Source organism: Chiloscyllium punctatum, chromosome 21 (genome assembly GCF_047496795.1).
Source record: "Chiloscyllium punctatum isolate Juve2018m chromosome 21, sChiPun1.3, whole genome shotgun sequence".
NCBI lineage: Eukaryota > Metazoa > Chordata > Chondrichthyes > Orectolobiformes > Hemiscylliidae > Chiloscyllium > Chiloscyllium punctatum.
This window is the reverse complement of record NC_092759.1, coordinates 18,792,642-18,813,422: the sequence shown is the minus strand read 5'-3', so window position 1 is coordinate 18,813,422 and position 20,781 is coordinate 18,792,642. Positions and strand designations below refer to the sequence as shown.

The window sequence follows — 20,781 nt, the reverse complement described above, 5'->3', positions numbered from 1 at the left end:
ATCAGTGCGGGACCATCAGTGTGTGACCATCAGTCTGTGACCATCAGTGAGTGACCATCAGTGTGTGACCATCAGTGTGTGACCATCAGTCTGTGACAATCATTGCGGGACCATCAGTGCGGGACCATCAGTGTGGGACCATCAGTGCGGGACCATCAGTGTGTGACCATCAGTCTGGGACCATCAGTCTGTGACCATCAGTCTGTGACCATCAGTGCGGGACCATCAGTCTGTGACCATCAGTCTGTGACCATCAGTGTGGGACCATCAGTGTGGGACCATCAGTCTGTGACCATCAGTCTGTGACCATCAGTGTGTGACCATCAGTGTGTGACCATCAGTGAGTGACCATCAGTCTGTGACAATCAGTGCGGGACCATCAGTGCGGGACCATCAGTGTGTGACCATCAGTCTGTGACCATCAGTCTGTGACCATCAGTCTGTGACCATCAGTGCGGGACCATCAGTCTGTGACCATCAGTGTGGGACCATCAGTGTGGGACCATCAGTCTGTGACCATCAGTCTGTGACCATCAGTCTGTGACCATCAGTGCGGGACCATCAGTCTGTGACCATCAGTGTGGGACCATCAGTGTGGGACCATCAGTGTGGGACCATCAGTGTGTGACCATCAGTGTGGGACCATCAGTCTGTGACCATCAGTGCGGGACCATCAGTGCGGGACCATCAGTGCGGGACCATCAGTGCGGGACCATCAGTCTGTGACCATCAGCGCGTGACCATCAGCGTGTGACCATCAGCGTGTGACCATCAGCGTGTGACCATCAGTGTGTGACCATCAGTGCGGGACCATCAGTCTGTGACCATCAGTCTGTGACCATCAGCGCGGGACCATCAGCGCGTGACCATCAGTCTGTGACCATCAGTGTGTGACCATCAGTGTGTGACCATCAGTGTGGGACCATCAGTGTGTGACCATCAGTGTGTGACCATCCGTGCGGGACCATCAATGCGGGACCATCAATGCGGGACCATCAGTGCGGGACCATCAGTGCGTGACCATCAGTGCGGGACCATCAGTGCGGGACCATCAGTGTGTGACCATCAGTCTGTGACCATCAGTCTGTGACCATCAGTCTGTGACCATCAGTGTGGGACCATCAGTCTGTGACCATCAGTCTGTGACCATCAGTGTGGGACCATCAGTGTGTGACCATCAGTGTGTGACCATCCATGCGGGACCATCAGTGTGTGACCATCAGTGTGTGACCATCAGTGTGTGACCATCAGTGCGGGACCATCAGTGCGGGACCATCAGTCTGTGACCATCAGTCTGTGACCATCAGTGAGTGACCATCAGTGTGTGACCATCAGTGTGTGACCATCAGTGCGTGACCATCAGTGAGTGACCATCAGTCTGTGACAATCAGTGCGGGACCATCAGTGCGGGACCATCAGTGTGTGACCATCAGTGTGTGACCATCAGTGTGTGACCATCAGTCTGTGACCATCAGCGCGGGACCATCAGCGCGTGACCATCAGTCTGTGACCATCAGTCTGTGACCATCAGTCTGTGACCATCAGTGTGTGACCATCAGTGTGGGACCATCAGTGTGTGACCATCAGTGTGTGACCATCCGTGCGGGACCATCAGTGCAGGACCATCAGTGCGGGACCATCAGTCTGTGACCATCAGTGTGTGACCATCAGTGTGTGACCATCAGTGTGTGACCATCAGTGTGTGACCATCCGTGCGGGACCAGCCGTGCGGGACCATCAGTGTGTGACCATCAGTGTGTGACCATCAGTGTGTGACCATCAGTGCGGGACCATCAGTGCGGGACCATCAGTGCGGGACCATCAGTCTGTGACCATCAGTCTGTGACCATCAGTGTGTGACCATCAGTCTGTGACCATCAGTGTGGGACCATCAGTGTGTGACCATCAGTGTGTGACCATCCATGCGGGACCATCAGTGTGGGACCATCAGTGTGTGACCATCAGTGTGTGACCATCAGTGCGGGACCATGAGTGCGGGACCATCAGTCTGTGACCATCAGTCTGTGACCATCAGTGTGTGACCATCAGTGTGTGACCATCAGTGAGTGACCATCAGTGAGTGACCATCAGTGAGTGACCATCAGTCTGTGACAATCAGTGCGGGACCATCAGTGCGGGACCATCAGTGCGGGACCATCAGTCTGTGACCATCAGTGCGGGACCATCAGTGCGGGACCATCAGTGTGGGACCATCAGTGTGTGACCATCAGTGTGGGACCATCAGTCTGTGACCATCAGTCTGTGACCATCAGTCTGTGACCATCAGTGCGGGACCATCAGTCTGTGACCATCAGTGTGGGACCATCAGTGTGTGACCATCAGTGTGTGACCATCAGTGTGGGACCATCAGTCTGTGACCATCAGTGCGGGACCATCAGTGCGGGACCATCAGTCTGTGACCATCAGTCTGTGACCATCAGTCTGTGACCATCAGCGCGGGACCATCAGCGCGTGACCATCAGTCTGTGACCATCAGTGTGGGACCATCAGTGTGTGACCATCAGTGCGGGACCATCAGTGAGTGACCATCAGTGTGTGACCATCAGTGCGGGACCATCATTGTGTGACCATCAGTGCGGGACCATCAGTGCGGGACCATCAGTGCGGGACCATCAGTGTGTGACCATCAGTCTGTGACCATCAGTCTGTGACCATCAGTGCGGGACCATCAGTGTGTGACCATCAGTGCGGGACCATCAGTGCGTGACCATCGGTGTGGGACCATCGGTGCGGGACCATCGGTGCGTGACCATCAGTGTGTGACCATCAGTGCGGGACCATCAGTGTGTGACCATCAGTGCGGGACTATCAGTTTGTGACCATCAGTCTGTGACCATCAGTGTGAGACCATCAGTGCGTGACCATCAGTGCGTGACCATCAGTGCGTGACCATCAGTCTGTGACCATCAGTCTGTGACCATCAGTGTGTGACCATCAGTGTGGGACCATCAGTCTGTGACCATCAGTCTGTGACCATCAGTCTGTGACCATCAGTGCGTGACCATCGGTGTGGGACCATCGGTGCGGGACCATCGGTGCGTGACCATCAGTGTGTGACCATCAGTGCGGGACCATCAGTGTGTGACCATCAGTGCGGGACTATCAGTTTGTGACCATCAGTCTGTGACCATCAGTGTGAGACCATCAGTGCGTGACCATCAGTGCGTGACCATCAGTGCGTGACCATCAGTCTGTGACCATCAGTCTGTGACCATCAGTGTGTGACCATCAGTGTGGGACCATCAGTCTGTGACCATCAGTCTGTGACCATCAGTCTGTGACCATCAGTGCGGGACCATCAGTGTGTGACCATCAGTGTGTGACCATCAGTGTGTGACCATCAGTGCGGGACCATCAATGTGTGACCATCAATGTGTGACCATCAGTGTGTGACCATCAGTGAGTGACCATCAGTGCGGGACCATCAGTGCGGGACCATCAGTGAGTGACCATCAGTGAGTGACCATCAGTGTGTGACCATCAGTGAGTGACCATCAGTTTATCCAAGTCCCCCTGCAACCAGTAACATTCTTCCACACTGTCCACCACTCCACCGACTTTAATGTCATCTGCAAACTTACTAACCCATCCACCCATGCCTGCGTCTGAGTCTCGGCTGGGGCTGTTTTCCCTGGAGCATCGGAGGCTGAGGGGTGACCTATTAGAGGTTTATAAAATGACAGAATATACAGAGGGATCACTGCAAGATTACTCCACTTATTTAAGAATCTCAAAGGACTTTACAAATGGTGTGAGAGGAATGTTGATGGACTGAATAATAGCTCTCTGCAGGTGATCGAGAGTGTCAGACTGTGTGAGTAAAGTGTCAACAGTTGAATAGCACACGAAGGGATGGTCTATAATCTGATGAATTGAGAGAGAGAGAGAGACACAATTACAAAACATTCCAACTCAACCTGTGGAGATTGGGTGCCCCCACACGTCTTCTTCACATTCCTCCAGGTGATGGTGGCTTTGGAGCTGGCAGTAGGCAACTTGGCTTTAACTCGGATCACCCTCTCACTCACTCCGATCATCCCAGACTCCTTAGCTACATGGATAGCTGTCAGGGTACTGTCACCTGTCAGACAGAGGGAGAGTGACGGTGAGGGGACTGTCACCTGTCAGACAGACGGAGAGTGACAGTGAGGGGACGATCCCCTGTCAGACAGACAGAGAGTGACGGTGAGGGGACTGTCACCTGTCATACAGACAGAGAGTGACGGTGAGGGGACTGTCCCCTGTCAGACAGAGGGAGAGTGACAGTGAGGGGACTGTCCCCTGTCAGACAGACGGAGAGTGACGGTGAGGGGACTGTCACCTGTCAGACAGACGGAGAGTGACGGTGAGGGGACTGTCACCTGTCAGACAGACGGAGAGTGATGGTGAGGGGACTGTCATCTGTCAGACAGAGGGAGAGTGAGGTGAGGGGACTGTCACCTGTCACACAGACGGAGAGTGACGGCGAGGGGACTGTCACCTGTCAGACAGACGGAGAGTGACGGTGAGGGGACTGTCCCCTGTCAGACAGACGGAGAGTGACGGTGAGGGGACTGTCCCCTGTCAGACAGACGGAGAGTGACGGTGAGGGGACTGTCCCCTGTCAGACAGACGGAGAGTGACGGTGAGGGGACTGTCACCTGTCAGACAGAGGGAGAGTGAGGTGAGGGGACTGTCACCTGTCACACAGACGGAGAGTGACGGCGAGGGGACTGTCCCCTGTCAGACAGACGGAGAGTGACGGTGAGGGGACTGTCCCCTGTCAGACAGACGGAGAGTGACGGCGAGGGGACTGTCCCCTGTCAGACAGACGGAGAGTGACGGCGAGGGGACTGTCACCTGTCACATAGACGGAGAGTGACGGCGAGGGGACTGTCCCCTGTCACACAGACGGACAGTGACCGTGAGGGGACTGTCACCTGTCAGACAGAGGGAGAGTGACGGTGAGGGGAATGTCACCTGTCAGACTGACGGAGAGTCACGGTGAGGGGACTGTCACCTGTCACACAGAGGGAGAGTGACGGTGAGGGGACTGTCACCTGTCAGACAGCCGGAGAGTGACGGTGAGGGGACTGTCCCCTGTCAGACAGACGGAGAGTGACGGTGAGGGTCTGTCACCTGTCAGACAGACGGAGAGTGACGGTGAGGGGACTGTCCCCTGTCAGACAGACGGAGAGTGACGGTGAGGGTCTGTCACCTGTCAGACAGACGGAGAGTGACGGCGAGGGGACTGTCCCCTGTCACACAGACGGAGAGTGACGGCGAGGGGACTGTCCCCTGTCACACAGACGGAGAGTGACGGCGAGGGGACTGTCCCCTGTCACACAGACGGAGAGTGACGGCGAGGGGACTGTCCCCTGTCACACAGACGGAGAGTGACGGTGAGGGGACTGTCCCCTGGTCCCACTCTCCGTGTCATTCCCCCATTCCCACTGATCCCACTCTCCGTGCCGTTCCCCCGATCCCTCTCTCCCTGTCGTTCCCCCCCTTTCCCCCCTGATCCCACTTTCCCTGCGTTCCCCCTGATCCCTCTCTCCCTGTCGTTCCCCCCTTTCCCCCGATCCCACTCTCTGTGTCGTTCCCCCGTTCTCCCCGATCCCACTCTCTGTGTCGTTCCCCTGTTCCCTCCGATCCCACTCTCCCTGCGTTCCCCCGATCCCACTCTCCCTGCGTTCCCCCTGATCCCACTCTCCGTGTCGTTCCCACTGATCCCACTCTCCATGCCGCTCCCCCCGTTCCCCTGATCCCACTCTCCGTGCCTTCCCCCCTGATCCCACTCTCTGTGTCGTTCCCCCGTTCCCCCCGATCCCACCCTCTGTGCTGTTCCTCCCGTTCCCCCGATCCCTCTCTCCGTGCCGTTCCCCCTGTTCCCCCGATCCCAGTCTCCGTGCCGTTCCCCCCGTTCCCCCGATCCCACTCTCCATGCCGTTTCCCCCGTTCTACCTGATCCCAGTCTCCGTGCCGTTCCCCCCGATCCCCCCTGATCCCACTCTCTGTGCCATTTCCCCCGTTCCCCTGATCCCACTCTCCGTGTCGTTCCCCCTGATCCCACTCTCCGTGTCGTTCCCCCGATCCCACTCTCCGTGCCGTTCCCCCCATTCCCCCCTGATCCCACTCTCTGTGCCATTCCCCCCAGATCCCAGTCTCCGTGTCGTTCCCCCATTCCCCCTGATCCCACTCTCCGTGCTGTTCTCCCCGTTCCCCTGATCCCACTCTCCGTATCGTTCCCCCGTTCCCCCCTGATCCCACTCTCCGTGTCGTTCCCCCTGATCCCACTCTCTGTGCCGTTCCCCCCATTCCCCTTGATCCCACTCTCCGTGTCATTCCCCCGTTCCCCCCTGATCCCACTCTCTGTGCCGTTCCCCCCCATTCCCCCGATCCCACTCTCCGTGTCATTCCCCCGTTCCCCCCTGATCCCACTCTCCGTGTCGTTCCCCCTGATCCCACTCTCCATGTCGTTCCCCCTGATCCCACTCTCCGTATCGTTCCCCCTGAACCCACTCTCTGTGCCGTTCCCCCCGTTCCCCCCTGATCCCACTCTCCGTGTCGTTCCCCCTGAACCCACTCTCTGTGCCGTTCCCCCCGTTCCCCCCTGATCCCACTCTCCGTGTCGTTCCCCCTGAACCCACTCTCTGTGCCGTTCCCCCCATTCCCCTTGATCCCACTCTCCGTGTCATTCCCCCGTTCCCCCCTGATCCCACTCTCCGTGCCGTTCCCCCCGTTCCCCCTGATCCCACTCTCCGTGTCGTTCCCCCGTTCCCCCTGATCCCACTCTCCGTGCCGTTCCCCCCATTGCCCCTGATCCCACTCTCCGTGTCATTCCCCCGTTTCCCCCCTGATCCCACTCTCCGTGTCATTCCCCCGTTCCCCCCTGATCCCACTCTCCGTGCCGTTCCCCCCATTCCCCCTGATCCCACTCTCCGTGTCATTCCCCCCATTCCCCCTGATCCCACTCTCCGTGTCATTCCCCCATTCCCCCTGATCCCTCTCTCCATGCCGTACCCCGTTCCCCCTGATCCCACTCTCCGTTCAGTTACCTGTGATCATCACAATGCGGATATCCGCCTTTAGCAGTTCCCGGAACACCGAGGAAGTGGATTTCTTCAGCTTGTTCTCCAGGATGACCAGGCCCGTGAATGTCATGTTCTGTTCCACAAACTCCCTACAATATGGAGCACATCCCGGGAATTTCACCTCCTGCTAGGAGTTACCCTCCTCCCTCCACTGCTACAGGGACACAGCAACGGGTACAGACCATTCAACCCACTGGACCTGTCCTTCAGCTCCCCTCCCCCTCCCTCGATTCCCTGAGAGACCACGGCACAGTGCGATCCCAGCCTGGGCTGAAGAATTCCAAACTCCACTGGATCTCTGATGAAGACACCTCTTCTGACCTCAGTGCTCAGTGATCAGCCCCCACCCTGGGTGACAGATTGTTCGTGTGTACGTTGTGGGGTACAGACTGTCATTGACCCCTTACCCCAATCCAGCACAAACACCCTCCCAGCAGCAAACCCCCACCAGGCAATACCATCACCTCTCACCCCCCCCCCCAACAATACCTTCACCTCTCACCCCCCCCGCCCCCCAACAATACCATCACCTCTCACCCCCCCCCGCCCCCCCCCCCAACAATACCATCACCTCTCACCCCCCCCACCCCTCCCAACAATACCATCACCTCTCACCCCCCCGGCCCCTCCCAACAATACCATCACCTCTCACCCCCCCCCCACCCCCCCCAACAATACCATCACCTCTCACCCCCCCCCAACAATACCATCACCTCTCAGCCCCCCCTTCCAACAATACCATCACCTCTCACCCCCCCCTCCCAACAATACCATCACCTCTCACCCCCCCCCCCGCCCCCCAACAATACCATCACCTCTCACCCCCCCCGCCCCCCCCCCCAACAATACCATCACCTCTCACCCCCCCCACCCCTCCCAACAATACCATCACCTCTCACCCCCCCGGCCCCTCCCAACAATACCATCACCTCTCACCCCCCCCCCCACCCCCCCCAACAATACCATCACCTCTCACCCCCCCCCAACAATACCATCACCTCTCAGCCCCCCCTTCCAACAATACCTTCACCTCTCACCCCCCCTCCCGACAATACCATCACCTCTCACCCCCCCTCCCAACAATACCATCACCTCTCACCCCCCCACCCCTCCCAACAATACCTTCACCTCTCACCCCCCCTCCCGACAATACCATCACCTCTCACCCCCCCCTCCCAACAATACCATCACCTCTCACCCCCCCCTCCCCTCCCAACAATACCATCACCTCTCACCCCCCCTCCCCTCCCAACAATACCATCACCTCTCACCCCCCCACCCCTCCCAACAATACCATCACCTCTCACCCCCCCCGGCCCCCCAACAATACCATCACCTCTCACCCCCCCCTCCCAACAATACCGTCACCTCTCACCCCCCCCCCTCCCAACAATACCATCACCTCTCACCCCCCCCCCCCTCCCAACAATACCTTCACCTCTCATCCCCATCACCCCAACCCTAACCCCACAGATACATCTGTCAGAATCTGGCTCACTCACAGAACCATCTGAATCTCTCTCTCACACGCACACACTTACACACACACATACACACAGACACACATACACAAACACACACACACACACTTACAGACACACATACACAAACACACACACACACACTTACACACACACACACACAGACACAGACACATACACACAGACACACATACACAAACACACACACACACACAGACACACACACTTACACACACACATACACATACACACACACACACACACACACACACACTTACACACACATACACACACACACTTACACACACACACACACAGACACACAGACACACATACACACACACACTCACACACTTACACACACACATACACACACAGACACACATACACAAACACACACACACACACTTACACACACACACACACACACAGACACAAACACACACACACTTACACACAGACACACACACACTCACACATGGGCACGCAAACACACACACAGACACACGCACGCATGCACACACAGACACTGACACACACACTCACACACTAACACACACATACAAACACACACACAAACACACCGACACACACCCACACACACAAATAAACACAGACACAGACACACAAACATACAAACACAAACACACACACATACATTTACCCCCCCCCCCCTCCCCCCGCCCCCTGTGCCCCAGCAGCACTGACCTGTTCACCTTCCGGATGTCGGATTCCCTCAGTGTGCCCTTGAATTCCCGGAAGGCGAGACCGATGACACGGTAACCACACAACGTGAAACTCTCCATCACCTCCAGAAAATCATCAGGTACTGGCAACGACAGCAGCTCCCAGTCAGTATCCCAGCAGGAAAGGAACCTCCCGGTCAGTATCCCAGCAGGAGAGTAACCTCCCTGTCAGTATCCCAGCAGGAAGGCAGCTCCCTGTCAGTATCCCAGAGGAGAGGAACCTCCCTGTCAGTATCCCAGCAGGAAGGCAGCACCCTGTCAGTATCCCAGCAGGAGAATAACCTCCCTGTCAGTATCCCAGCAGGAGAGTAACCTCACCCTCAGTATCCCAGCAGGAGTGTAACCTCGCGGTCAGTAACCCAGCAGGAGAGTAACCTCCCGGTTAGTATCCCAGCAGGAGGTAAGCTCCCTGTCAGTATCCCAGCAGGACAATAACCTCCCTGTCAGTATCCCAGCAGGTGAGTAACCTCCCTGTCAATATCCCAGCTGGAGAGAAACCTCCCTGTCAATATCCCAGCAGGAGAATAACCTCCTGGTCAGTATCCCAGCAGGGGAATAACCTCCCTGTCAGTATCCCAGCAAGAGAGTAACCTCCCTGTCAGTATCCCAGCAGGAGAGTAACCTCCCAGTTAGTATCCCAGCAGGAGGGAAGCTCCCTGTCAGTATCCCAGCAGGAGAATAACCTCCCTGTCAGTATCCCAGCAGGAGAGTAACCTCCCAGTTAGTATCCCAGCAGGAGGGAAGCTCCCTGTCAGTATCCCAGCAGGAGAATAACCTCCCTGTCAGTATCCCAGCAGGAGAATAACACCCCCCCCCCCCAGTATCCCAGCAGGAGAGTAACCTCCCCATCAGTAAGCCAAGGGTGGGGATGGGGGTAGAGAATGAGGGTGGGGGAGAGAGTGAGAATGGTTTTGGAGAAAATGGGGAGGTGGGAGAGAGTTGGGGGGAGAAAGTGAGGGAGGGGTTAGAGAGAGTAAGACAGAGAATAGGTGTGTGCCTGGGTACGTGGCACAGGGCGTGGTGCATGACTGGGTGTGGGGCACAGGGCGCGGGTGTGACCGGGCGTGGGGCAGAGAGCACGGGTGTGACCAGGCGTGGGGCACAGGGCGCGGGTGTGACCAGGCATGGGGCACAGAGCGCGGGTGTGACCTAGCGTGGGGCACAGGGCGCGGGTGTGACCAGGCGTGGAGCATGGAACGCGGTGCGTGGCCTGGCTGGAGCACGAGCTCCTGTCTCTGTGCCAGAGTGGAACTCCCTTTGGCATCTCCCTACCTGACTCAGTGGTGCACAGTTTGATGATGGTCTCAGGGGCGCCTTTGCAATATGCCACCAAACTCTGCTCATCCAAATTCTTTGCAATCACCGTCATCCGCTGCAGGGCCGAGGAGAAAGGAAACTGTCGGAGGATCCCAATTCCCGATCGGAATCGGCAAACCTGGGATAGAGAGAGAGAGAAAAGGAAGCATTTTTCCTCACTGGGAGAGGGAGGGAGGGAGAGAAAAACATGGAGAGAGAGAGAGAGAGATAAAGAGAGGGAGGGAGAGGGGGAGATAGAGGGGCAGAGAGAGACAGAGAGAGGGAGATTGGGAGATAGAGGGACAGAGAGAGAGACAGAGAGAGGGAGAGGGGGACAGAGGGGGAAAGAGGGACAGAGGTACGGGTAGTTCTCCGAAAAAGCTGTAGGTGGGTTCCAGTGAAAACTTGCTCTAGAGAAAATCACTGAATACAAATACTGGGGCCGATGGGAATAGTGGGGTTGGGGCAGACCAGAAGAAAATAATACTCATGCTTGCTGAAAAATCACCCAAAGATCTAACACAAAGGTGAGCCATATTTCTCAACAAAAGGAAAGTAAATTTAACACACTACATTGGAAAAGGGGGACAGTATCCTCTGACAGAAAGCTCATCTGTTGGCAGTTGCCAGCACATGGACATTGGAGCATGTACAGAACAGTGTGGACATTGGGGCATGTACAGAACGGTGTGGACAGTGGGACGTGTACAGAACGGTGTGGACATTGGGGCATGTACTTAACGGTATGGACAGTGGGACATGTACAGAACGGTGTGGACAGTGGGACATGTACTGAACGGTGTGGACAGTGGGGCGTGTACTGAACGGTGTGGACAGTGGGACATGTACAGAACTGTGTGGACAGTGGGACGTGTACAGAACGGTGTGGACATTGAGGCATGTACTGAACGGTGTGGACATTGGGGCGTGTACAGAACGGTGTGGACAATGGGACATGTACTTAACGGTGTGGACAGTGGGACATGTACTGAACGGTGTGGACATTGGGGCGTGTACAGAACGGTGTGGACAGTGGGACATGTACTTAACGGTATGGACATTGGGACATGTACAGAACGGTGTGGACATTGGGGCATGTACTGGACGGTGTGGACAGTGGGACATGTACTGAACGGTGTGGACATTGGGGCATGTACTGGACGGTGTGGACAGTGGGACGTGTACAGAACGGTGTGGACAGTGGGACATGTACTTAACGGTATGGACATTGGGACATGTACAGAACGGTGTGGACATTGGGGCATGTACTGGACGGTGTGGACATTGGGGCGTGTACAGAACGGTGTGGACAGTGGGACATGTACAGAACGGTGTGGACAGTGGGACGTGTACAGAACGGTGTGGACAGTGGGGCATGTACTGAACGGTATGGACATTGGGGCATGTACAGAACGGTGTGGACAGTGGGACATGTACAGAACGGTGTGGACATTGGGGCATGTACTGAACGGTGTGGACAGTGGGACATGTACTTAACGGTGTGGACAGTGGGGCGTGTACAGAACGGTGTGGACAGTGGGACATGTACTTAACGGTGTGGACATTGGGACATGTACAGAACGGTGTGGACATTGGGGCATGTACTGAACGGTGTGGACAGTGGGACATGTACTTAACGGTGTGGACATTGGGGCTTGTACTGAACGGTGTGGACAGTGGGACATGTACTTAACGGTGTGGACATTGAGGCATGTACTGAACGGTGTGGACATTGGGACGTGTACAGAACGGTGTGGACATTGAGGCATGTACTTAACAGTGTGGACAGTGAGACATGTACAGAACGGTGTGGACAGTGGGGCGTGTACTGAACGGTGTGGACAGTGGGGCGTGTACTGAACGGTGTGGACAGTGGGACATGTACAGAACTGTGTGGACAGTGGGACGTGTACAGAACGGTGTGGACATTGAGGCATGTACTGAACGGTGTGGACAGTGGGACGTGTACAGAACGGTGTAGACAGTGGGGCATGTACTGAACGGTGTGGACATTGGGGCATGTACTGAACGGTGTGGACAGTGGGACATGTACTGAATGGTGTGGACAGTGGGACATGTACTGAACGGTGTGGACAGTGGGACATGTACTGAACGGTGTGGACAGTGGGGCGTGTACAGAACGGTGTGGACAGTGGGACATGTACTTAACGGTGTGGACATTGGGACATGTACAGAACGGTGTGGACATTGGGGCATGTCATGAACGGTGTGGACAGTGGGACATGTACTTAACGGTGTGGACATTGGGGCATGTACTGAACGGTGTGGACAGTGGGACATGTACTTAACGGTGTGGGCATTGAGGCATGTACTGAACGGTGTGGACATTGGGACGTGTACAGAACGGTGTGGACATTGAGGCATGTACTTAACAGTGTGGACAGTGAGACATGTACAGAACGGTGTGGACAGTGGGACATGTACTGAACGGTGTGGACAGTGGGGCGTGTACTGAACGGTGTGGACAGTGGGACATGTACAGAACTGTGTGGACAGTGGGACGTGTACAGAACGGTGTGGACATTGAGGCATGTACTGAACGGTGTGGACAGTGGGACGTGTACACAACGGTGTAGACAGTGGGGCATGTACTGAACGGTGTGGACATTGGGGCATGTACTGAACGGTGTGGACAGTGGGACATGTACTTAACGGTGTGGACAGTGGGACATGTACAGAACGGTGTGGACAGTGGGACATGTACTGAACGGTGTGGACATTGGGGCGTGTACAGAACGGTGTGGACAGTGGGACATGTACTTAACGGTATGGACATTGGGGCATGTACTGAACGGTGTGGACAGTGGGACATGTACTTAACGGTGTGGACATTGGGGCATGTACAGAACGGTGTGGACAGTGGGACGTGTACTTAACGGTGTGGACATTGGGACGTGTACAGAACGGTGTGGACATTGGGACGTGTACAGAACGGTGTGGACAGTGGGACGTGTACAGAACGGTGTGGACATTGGGACGTGTACAGAACGGTGTGGACAGTGGGACGTGTACAGAACGGTGTGGACATTGGGACATGTACAGAACCATCATTAAGCAGGCGCTGTTTACATGGAGAATGCGTTCCACTCACCAGGCCATTGGTCACTTGGCTGTTGGAGTTGGTGGTTTCCGTTGGTTTCACGATAATCAGCGGATTGGTGCGTTTCAGTCTCCTGGCCTGGGAAACCATCTCCTCCAGAACCTGCAGGGAGCCACAGCAGGTCAGCACCCAAGGGTCAGGGGTCAGGGCTGTGGCCTCTGCACTCTCACCTTTCCCAGGTCAAGCTCAGACTTGGCTAGGTCCCACTTGGTCTGTGTGGGCAGAGACTGTTCAGGAACCAGATCCAGGGAGTGGTCACTGGGCAGTGAGACGCTCATGAGAAACCCTCAGCTCTAAATCCCAATCGCGAACCGGGGCAGCACGGTGGCTCAGTGGTTAGCACTGCTGCCTCACAGCGCCAGGGACCCAGGTTCAATTCCAGCCTCGGGCAACTGTCTGTGTGGGTTTCCTCCTGGTGATCCGGTTTCCTCCCACATTCCAAAGATGTGCCGGTCAGGTGAATTGCCTGTGCTAAATTGCCCGAAGTGTTAGGTGCATTAGTCAGAGGGAAATGGGTCTGGATGAGTAACTCTTTGGAGGGTTGGTGTGGACTTGTTGGGTTGAAGGGCCTGTTTCCACACTGTAGGGAATCTGGTCTAATCTAAACTGCAAGCATAAACCCTATTGTAACATCAAAACATAAAACCTAACCCTTAACCTATTGGATGGTCTGTACCAAGGGAGCGCTGCACTGTTGGAGGGTCAGTGCTGAGGGAGTGGGCACTGTCAGAGGGTCAGTACTGAGGGAGTGCTGCACTGTCGGAGGGTCAGTGCTGAGGGAGTGCCGCACTGTCAGAGGGTCAGCGCTGAGGGAGCGCTTTACTGTCGGAGGGTCAGTGCTGAGGGAGCACCACAGTGTCGGAGGGTCAGTGCTGAGGGAGCGCCGCACTGTCGGAGGGTCAGTGCTGAGGGAGCGCCGCAGTGTTGGAGGGTCAGTGCTGAGGGAAACCCCAAGTCCTACCATTTACCCTCTCTCGGAAACCCCTCCTTCATCTCCCTCATCCCACCACCCTACCCGTCTTTGTCAACTTCCCTCAGAGTCTCTCCCTACATTTCCCCTCCCCCTTCGCTCAGTGGAGGGACATGATGGAGGGGAGAAATGGAGCACAGGGCCCAGACAGGGATCACGTACCCAGTTGGTGGCACGGAAGATGGTCAGATCCAGTGGGTCACCCTGGAGTGTGGTCTCTGAGGAGGCCAGGGTCAGGGAGTGACAGGTTGCCATGGCAGCCAGAACTTCGTCCTCATTAAACACTTGCATCTTCAGGTCATCATTACTGTAGATGAAGCTGGAAATCCAGAGAGAGAGAGAGAGAGAGACACACACAGTCACTTCACTGTTTATATAGGACTGGTCCCCCCGCGGGCCCTGTCTGTATGGGAGAGGTCCCCCCTGCAGGCCCTGTCTGTATGGGACCGGATCCCCCCGCGGGCCCTCTCTGTATGGGACCGGTCCTCCCCGCGGGCCCTGTCTATATGGGACTGGTCCATCCCGCGGGCCATGTCTGTATGTGACTGGTTCCCCTTGCAAGCCCTGGCTTTATGGGACCGGTCCTCCCCGCGGGCCCTGTCTATATGGGACTGGTCCATCCCACGGGCCCTGTCTTTATGGGACCGGCCCATCCCGCAGACCCTGTCTTTATGGGACTGGTCCATCCTGTGGGCCTTGTCTGTATGGGACCGGTCCCCCCCGCGGGCCATGTCTATATTGGACCGGTCGCCCCCGCGGGCCCTGTCTCTCTATGGGACCGGTCCCCCCTGCGTGCCCTGACTGTATGGGACCGGCTCCCCCCCCCCCACCCCACCGTGGGTCCTGTCTGTATGGAACTGGTCCTCCCCCATGGGTTCTGTCTCTATGGGACCAGGACATCCCGCAGGCCCCTGTCTATATGGGACTGGTTCCCCCACGGGCCCTGTCTGTATGGACCGGTCCATCCTGTGGGTCCTGTCTGTATGGGACTGGTCCCCCCAACAGGCCCTGTCTGTATGTGACCAGTCTGCTGAGGACTGTCGTAGTTTCGGACAGCCTCCCACTGCCTTCCACAGGGCACTGAGAGATGTGTCAGAAATGTTGGCCCATCCAGAGACCCCAAAACTCCCCTCAGTGGATAAATCGTTAGTCACTGATGCCCTTCGTCTCTTCTAGGCCCAAGCTGCTAAGTGACTGGATAGGCTGGACAGTATTCTCCCAGCTCCGGAATCTCTCCATCCCTGGATGGGAGACGGCCACCTTTCGGAAAGCAGCAATCCATGTGCAGCGGCTGCTGTTTTCATCCTTTGCTCCAGTAACTCTCTGACGGCGTACTCACTTTTTATTTTTGGCACGAACCACGCCAAACAAATCCATTCCATTTTCCGTCAAGGTGCCAGTCTTCAAAAGAACAAAAACAGAGGAATGGTTCAGAAGGCCGTTGGGACGATAAACCAAGCCGGCCCACCGTCAGTGAACGCTCAGTCCAACTGACAGCACAACCTTCCCCATGAGCGGGCACCACCAACAGGCACCTCAACGGCCGACCCAAACCAACCAGGGAATTGACTCAAACACACCCATTAGCCTGTCACTGATCAGCTCATTCTTTCCCATCCCTCAGTACCCTCTCCAGCAACTTTCCCATCACTGACGTCAGGCTCACTGGTCTGTAGTTACCCGAAACATCCCTATGACCCTTCTAGTACAGGGGGACAACATGAGCAACCCTCCAGTCCTCCGGCATCTCACCTGTGTTTAAGGATGCCACAAAGATGTCTGTCAGGGCCCCAGCTTTTCCCTCTCTCGCCTCCCTCAGCAACCTGGGATAGATGCCATCTGGCTCTGGGGATTTGTCCACCTTAATAACCTCCATCCTACCCAATACATTTTCCCTCCTTATGTCAATGCGATCCAGAGTAAACAAACTTCAATCTCTAATCTCAGCATTCATCATGTCCCATTCCTCAGTGAACACTGATACAAAGTAATCATTGACAATCTCACCCACTTTCTCAGGTTCGACACACAACCTTCCTTCCCTATCCTTTCGTGGACCGACCTTTGCTCTAATTACCCTCTTGCTTCTTATCGAAGAATAAAAGGCCTTGGCTTTCTCCCTAATTCTGCTCACCAAAGCTTCTCATGACCCCTTTTAGCCCACTTGATTCCTTGTTTAAGAATGCCGTTGGGGGCAGAGATATGGCGGGAGTAGAGAGGGGGGAGCGATGCTGAGAATGCCGGTGGGGGGGGGCACTGGACTGATGTGTTAATACTGGGTTGAGGTTCAGACAGACAGAGATGTTCACAGGGGGGACTGTATGCATTACACTGTGAGGTCATGAAGGTTCACCCCCTCACGCTCAAGTGGAACCCCAGGGTGAGACACCTGAAATGTATCTTTCAGCACACTCACCCACTCCTGAGGCAGAACGGCAGAGGTTCAGGCCTCCACTTCCAAGGTGTAATCACAGAATCTACAATCAACCCGCAGCACTGAGGGAGCAGGCACTGTCAGAGGGTCAGTGTTGAGGGAGCAGGCACTGTCAGAGGGTCAGTGTTGAGGGAGCAGGCACCGTCAGAGGGTCAGTACTGAGGGAGGGGCACTGTCAGAGGGTCAGTGTTGAGGGAGCAGGCACTGTCAGAGGGTCTGCAATAAGGGAGCGGGCACTTTCGGTGGGTCAGTGCAGAGGGAGTGCCACACTGTTGGAGGGTCAGTTCTGAGGGGGTGCCGCACTGTCAGAGGGTCAGTGTTGAGGGAGTGGGCACTATCAGAGGGTCAGTACTGAGGGAGGGGGCACTGTCAGAGGGTCAGTGTTGAGGGAGCAGGCACTGTCAGAGGGTCAGTGTTGAGGGAGTGGGCACTGTCAGAGGGTCAGTGCTGAGGGAGTGGGCACTGTCAGAGGGTCAGTACTGAGGGAGGGGGCACTATCAGAGGGTCAGTACTGAGGGAGGGGGCACTGTCAGAGGGTCAGTGTTGAGGGAGCAGGCACTGTCAGAGGGTCAGTGTTGAGGGAGCGGGCACTGTCAGAGGGTCAGTGCTGAGGGAGTGGGCACTGTCAGAGGGTCAGTGCTGAGGGAGTGGGCACTATCAGAGGGTCAGTACGGAGGGAGGGGGCACTGTCAAAGGGTCAGTACTGAGGGAGGGGGCACTGTCAGAGGGTCAGTACTGAGGGAGCAGGCACTGTCAGAGGGTCAGTGTTGAGGGAACAGGCACTGTCAGAAGGTCAGTGCTGAGGGAGGGGGCACTGTCAGAGGGTCAGTGCTGAGGGAGTGGGCACTATCAGAGGGTCAGTACTGAGGGAAGGGGCACTGTCAGAGGGTCAGTACTGAGGGAGCAGGCACTGTCAGAGGGTCAGTGTTCAGGGAACAGGCACTGACAGAAGGTCAGTGCTGAGGGAGTGCCTCACTGTTGGAGAGTCAATGCTGAGAGAGTGGGGTGTAGGGGGATGGGGAGGTCAGTGCCGCAGGGAGTGGTCCCTGTGGGCAGGCTGGCTCTCGGCCTGGTCAGACGGAAACCCTCTTGTTGTCCGGCCCCCCCATACCCACCTTGTCGAAGCAGACCAGGTCAAGTTGCCCACACAGGTTGATCCGGTGCGGGCTGATGCAGTAGATGCCACGCCTCTTCAGCCGTCTCTGGGCGTACACCACCCCCACCGTCACGGCAGCTGGCAATGCCGGTGGAACCACGATGGTAATCACATCGAAGGCCTTCAGCAGGATCTCAGCGATGGGCTCCTGTCACCAACAACAACACCACACCACAAACTGAGACAGGCAGGGGTCCAGAGAGGGACAGGGGAGAGGGGGAGGGGGGAGGGGGAGAGATGGGGAATAGGAGGGGGAGGGAGAGGGAAGGGGAGAGGGGAGGGAGGGGGAAAGAGGAAGAGATGGGGAGAGGGGGAGGGTGAGAGAGGGGATGAGAGAGGGAGGGGGAGGGGGGGGGGGGTGGAGAGAGAGAGACGGGGGACCGAGGGGGGAGAGTGAGGGTGATAGAGAGGGGGAGAGAGGGTGGGGGATGGAAGGAGGTGTGGGAGAGAGAAGGGGAGGGAGGTGGGGAGGGGGAGAGGGTGGGGGAGAGAGAGGGGGGGAGGGAGACGGTGGGGGGTAGAGATGAGGAGTGGGAAGGGGAGGGAGAGAGGTGGGGAGGGAGAGAGAGAAAGAGGGTGGGGGGGAGAGGTGGGGAGGGGGAGGGTGAGGGAGGGGGTGGGCGGGAGAGATGGGGAGTGGGAGGAAGACGGAGAGGGAGAGAGGTGGGGAGCAGGAGAGAGGTGGGGAGGGAGGGAGAGAGGTGGGGAGGGAGAGGGGGAAAGTGGGAAGGAGAGAGGTAGGGAGGGGGAGAGAGGTGGTGAGGGAGAGAGGTGGGGATGTGGAGGGGAAGGGTGGGTAGGTAGAGAGAGGGTGGGGGGAGAGAGCAACACAGCACAGCTGCTGTGGTCCTGATAACAGCCATGACACCGATTGTGTAAAGGGGCAGGTCTACCTTTTGGAACTGAACTGGGACAGCATGAGCAGGCCATTCTGCCCCTCGATACTATTCCACCGCTCAGTCCAATTAGAGGTGCATTTTCCCACCCACTCCCTGAATGTCTTTCAATGATCAAACCTTCCTCCTCCATCGTTTACTGCATGGGAAGTCATTCTGCCCATCGTGTGTGTGTACGCCTGAGAGGCACACAGCACAGTCACAGGCCCTTCAGCCCACAGTACCTGTGGTGACCAGAGTTATCCCAGCTTCCTACTCCTGGCCACACCACCTGGAGGCTACGGCAATGTAAGGGAGTGTCTCAGCTCTGAGAGTTTCTGACGTAAGCACTCTTTCAGGCAGAGAGTCCTGCAACATTTCCCCACCTCTTCCTCACAGCCGGTCACCTCCTACTTTAAATCTCGGACCCACGGTTACAACTCGTCTTTTTTTAAATGCACTTGTAGGACCTGGGCATCACTGGAAAGACCAGCATTTATTACCCTGTCCCTAGTTGCCCCCCTTGAGAAGGTGGGGGTGAACTGCCTTCTTGACCCACTGCAGTCCATGTGCTGGAGGGTAGACCCACAATGTCCCTGAGGGAGGGAATCCAAGGATTCTGACCCAGCCCCACTGAGGGAACGGTGATATATTCCCAAGTCAGGATGGTGAGGGGCTCAGAGGGGAACTTGCAGGGGGTGGGGTTCCCATGTACCTGCTTCCCCTTGTCCTTCTGGATGGAAGTGGCCGTGGGTTTGGAAGGTGCTGCCTGAGGATCTTTGGTGAGTTTCTGCAGTGCATCTTGTAGATGGTACACACTGCTGTTACTGAGTGTCGGTGGGTAAGGGAGGGAGGGGGTGTTTGTGGGTGTGGGGCCAATCAAGCGGGGGCTGCTTTGTCCCTGGATGGTGTCGAGCTTCTTGAGTGTTGTTGGAGCTGCCCCCATCCAGGGGCAAGTGGGGAGTATTCCCTCACCCTCCTGATGTGTACCTTGTAGATGGTGGGACAGGCTTTGGGGGGGGAGTCAGGAGGGGAGTTACTGACCCCAGGAGTCCCAGCCTCTGACCTGCTCTTGCAGTCACTGTGTTTATGTGGAGGGTCCAGTTCAGTTTCTGGTCAATGGTAATCCCCAGGATGTTGATAGTAGGGGATACTGTGATGGTAAGAAGCAGTGGTTAGATTGTCTCTTGTTGATGATGTTCATAACCTGGCATTTGTGTGATGTGAATGTTACTCACCACTTTTCAGCCCAAGGCTGGATACTATCCAGCTCTTGCTGCATTTGAACATGGGCTGCTTCGGTGTCTGAGGAATTGTGAATGGTGCTGAACGTTGTGCAGTCATCAGTGAACATCCCCAGTTCAGAGTTTCTGATAGAGGGAAGGTCATTGTGATTGATGAAGCAGCTGGAGAGGGTTGGCCTGAGGACACTACCCTGAGGAACTCCTGCTGAGATGGCCTGGAGACCAGCTGCTATTTTACACAGCTCCAGAATAGTCTTCTGGGGTCAGCCAACATATCCAACCTGCCTTCTTAGCCACTTTAAGGTCCTGAGACACAGGTTTCTGTGGATATACCCACTCAAGGCTGGGAGGTAAAGGGAATGCT

General features: G+C 56.3%; 1 protein-coding gene across 1 annotated transcript in view; it reads right to left on the bottom strand.

Moving 5' to 3' along the window:
- Positions 1-3,738: 3,738 nt before the first annotated feature.
- Positions 3,739-20,781, bottom strand: part of LOC140492469 (polyamine-transporting ATPase 13A3-like) — a 45,671-nt gene continuing 28,628 nt past the window's right edge. The window contains exons 12-20 of the mRNA XM_072591358.1: positions 18,258-18,446; positions 16,048-16,109; positions 14,871-15,027; positions 13,730-13,840; positions 10,594-10,756; positions 9,284-9,404; positions 7,059-7,183; positions 3,939-4,102; positions 3,739-3,831 (exon numbers count right to left, since the gene is read on the bottom strand). Coding sequence (XP_072447459.1) covers positions 3,739-3,831; positions 3,939-4,102; positions 7,059-7,183; positions 9,284-9,404; positions 10,594-10,756; positions 13,730-13,840; positions 14,871-15,027; positions 16,048-16,109; positions 18,258-18,446 — 1,185 coding nt within the window. The remainder of the gene's footprint in view (positions 3,832-3,938; positions 4,103-7,058; positions 7,184-9,283; positions 9,405-10,593; positions 10,757-13,729; positions 13,841-14,870; positions 15,028-16,047; positions 16,110-18,257; positions 18,447-20,781) is intronic.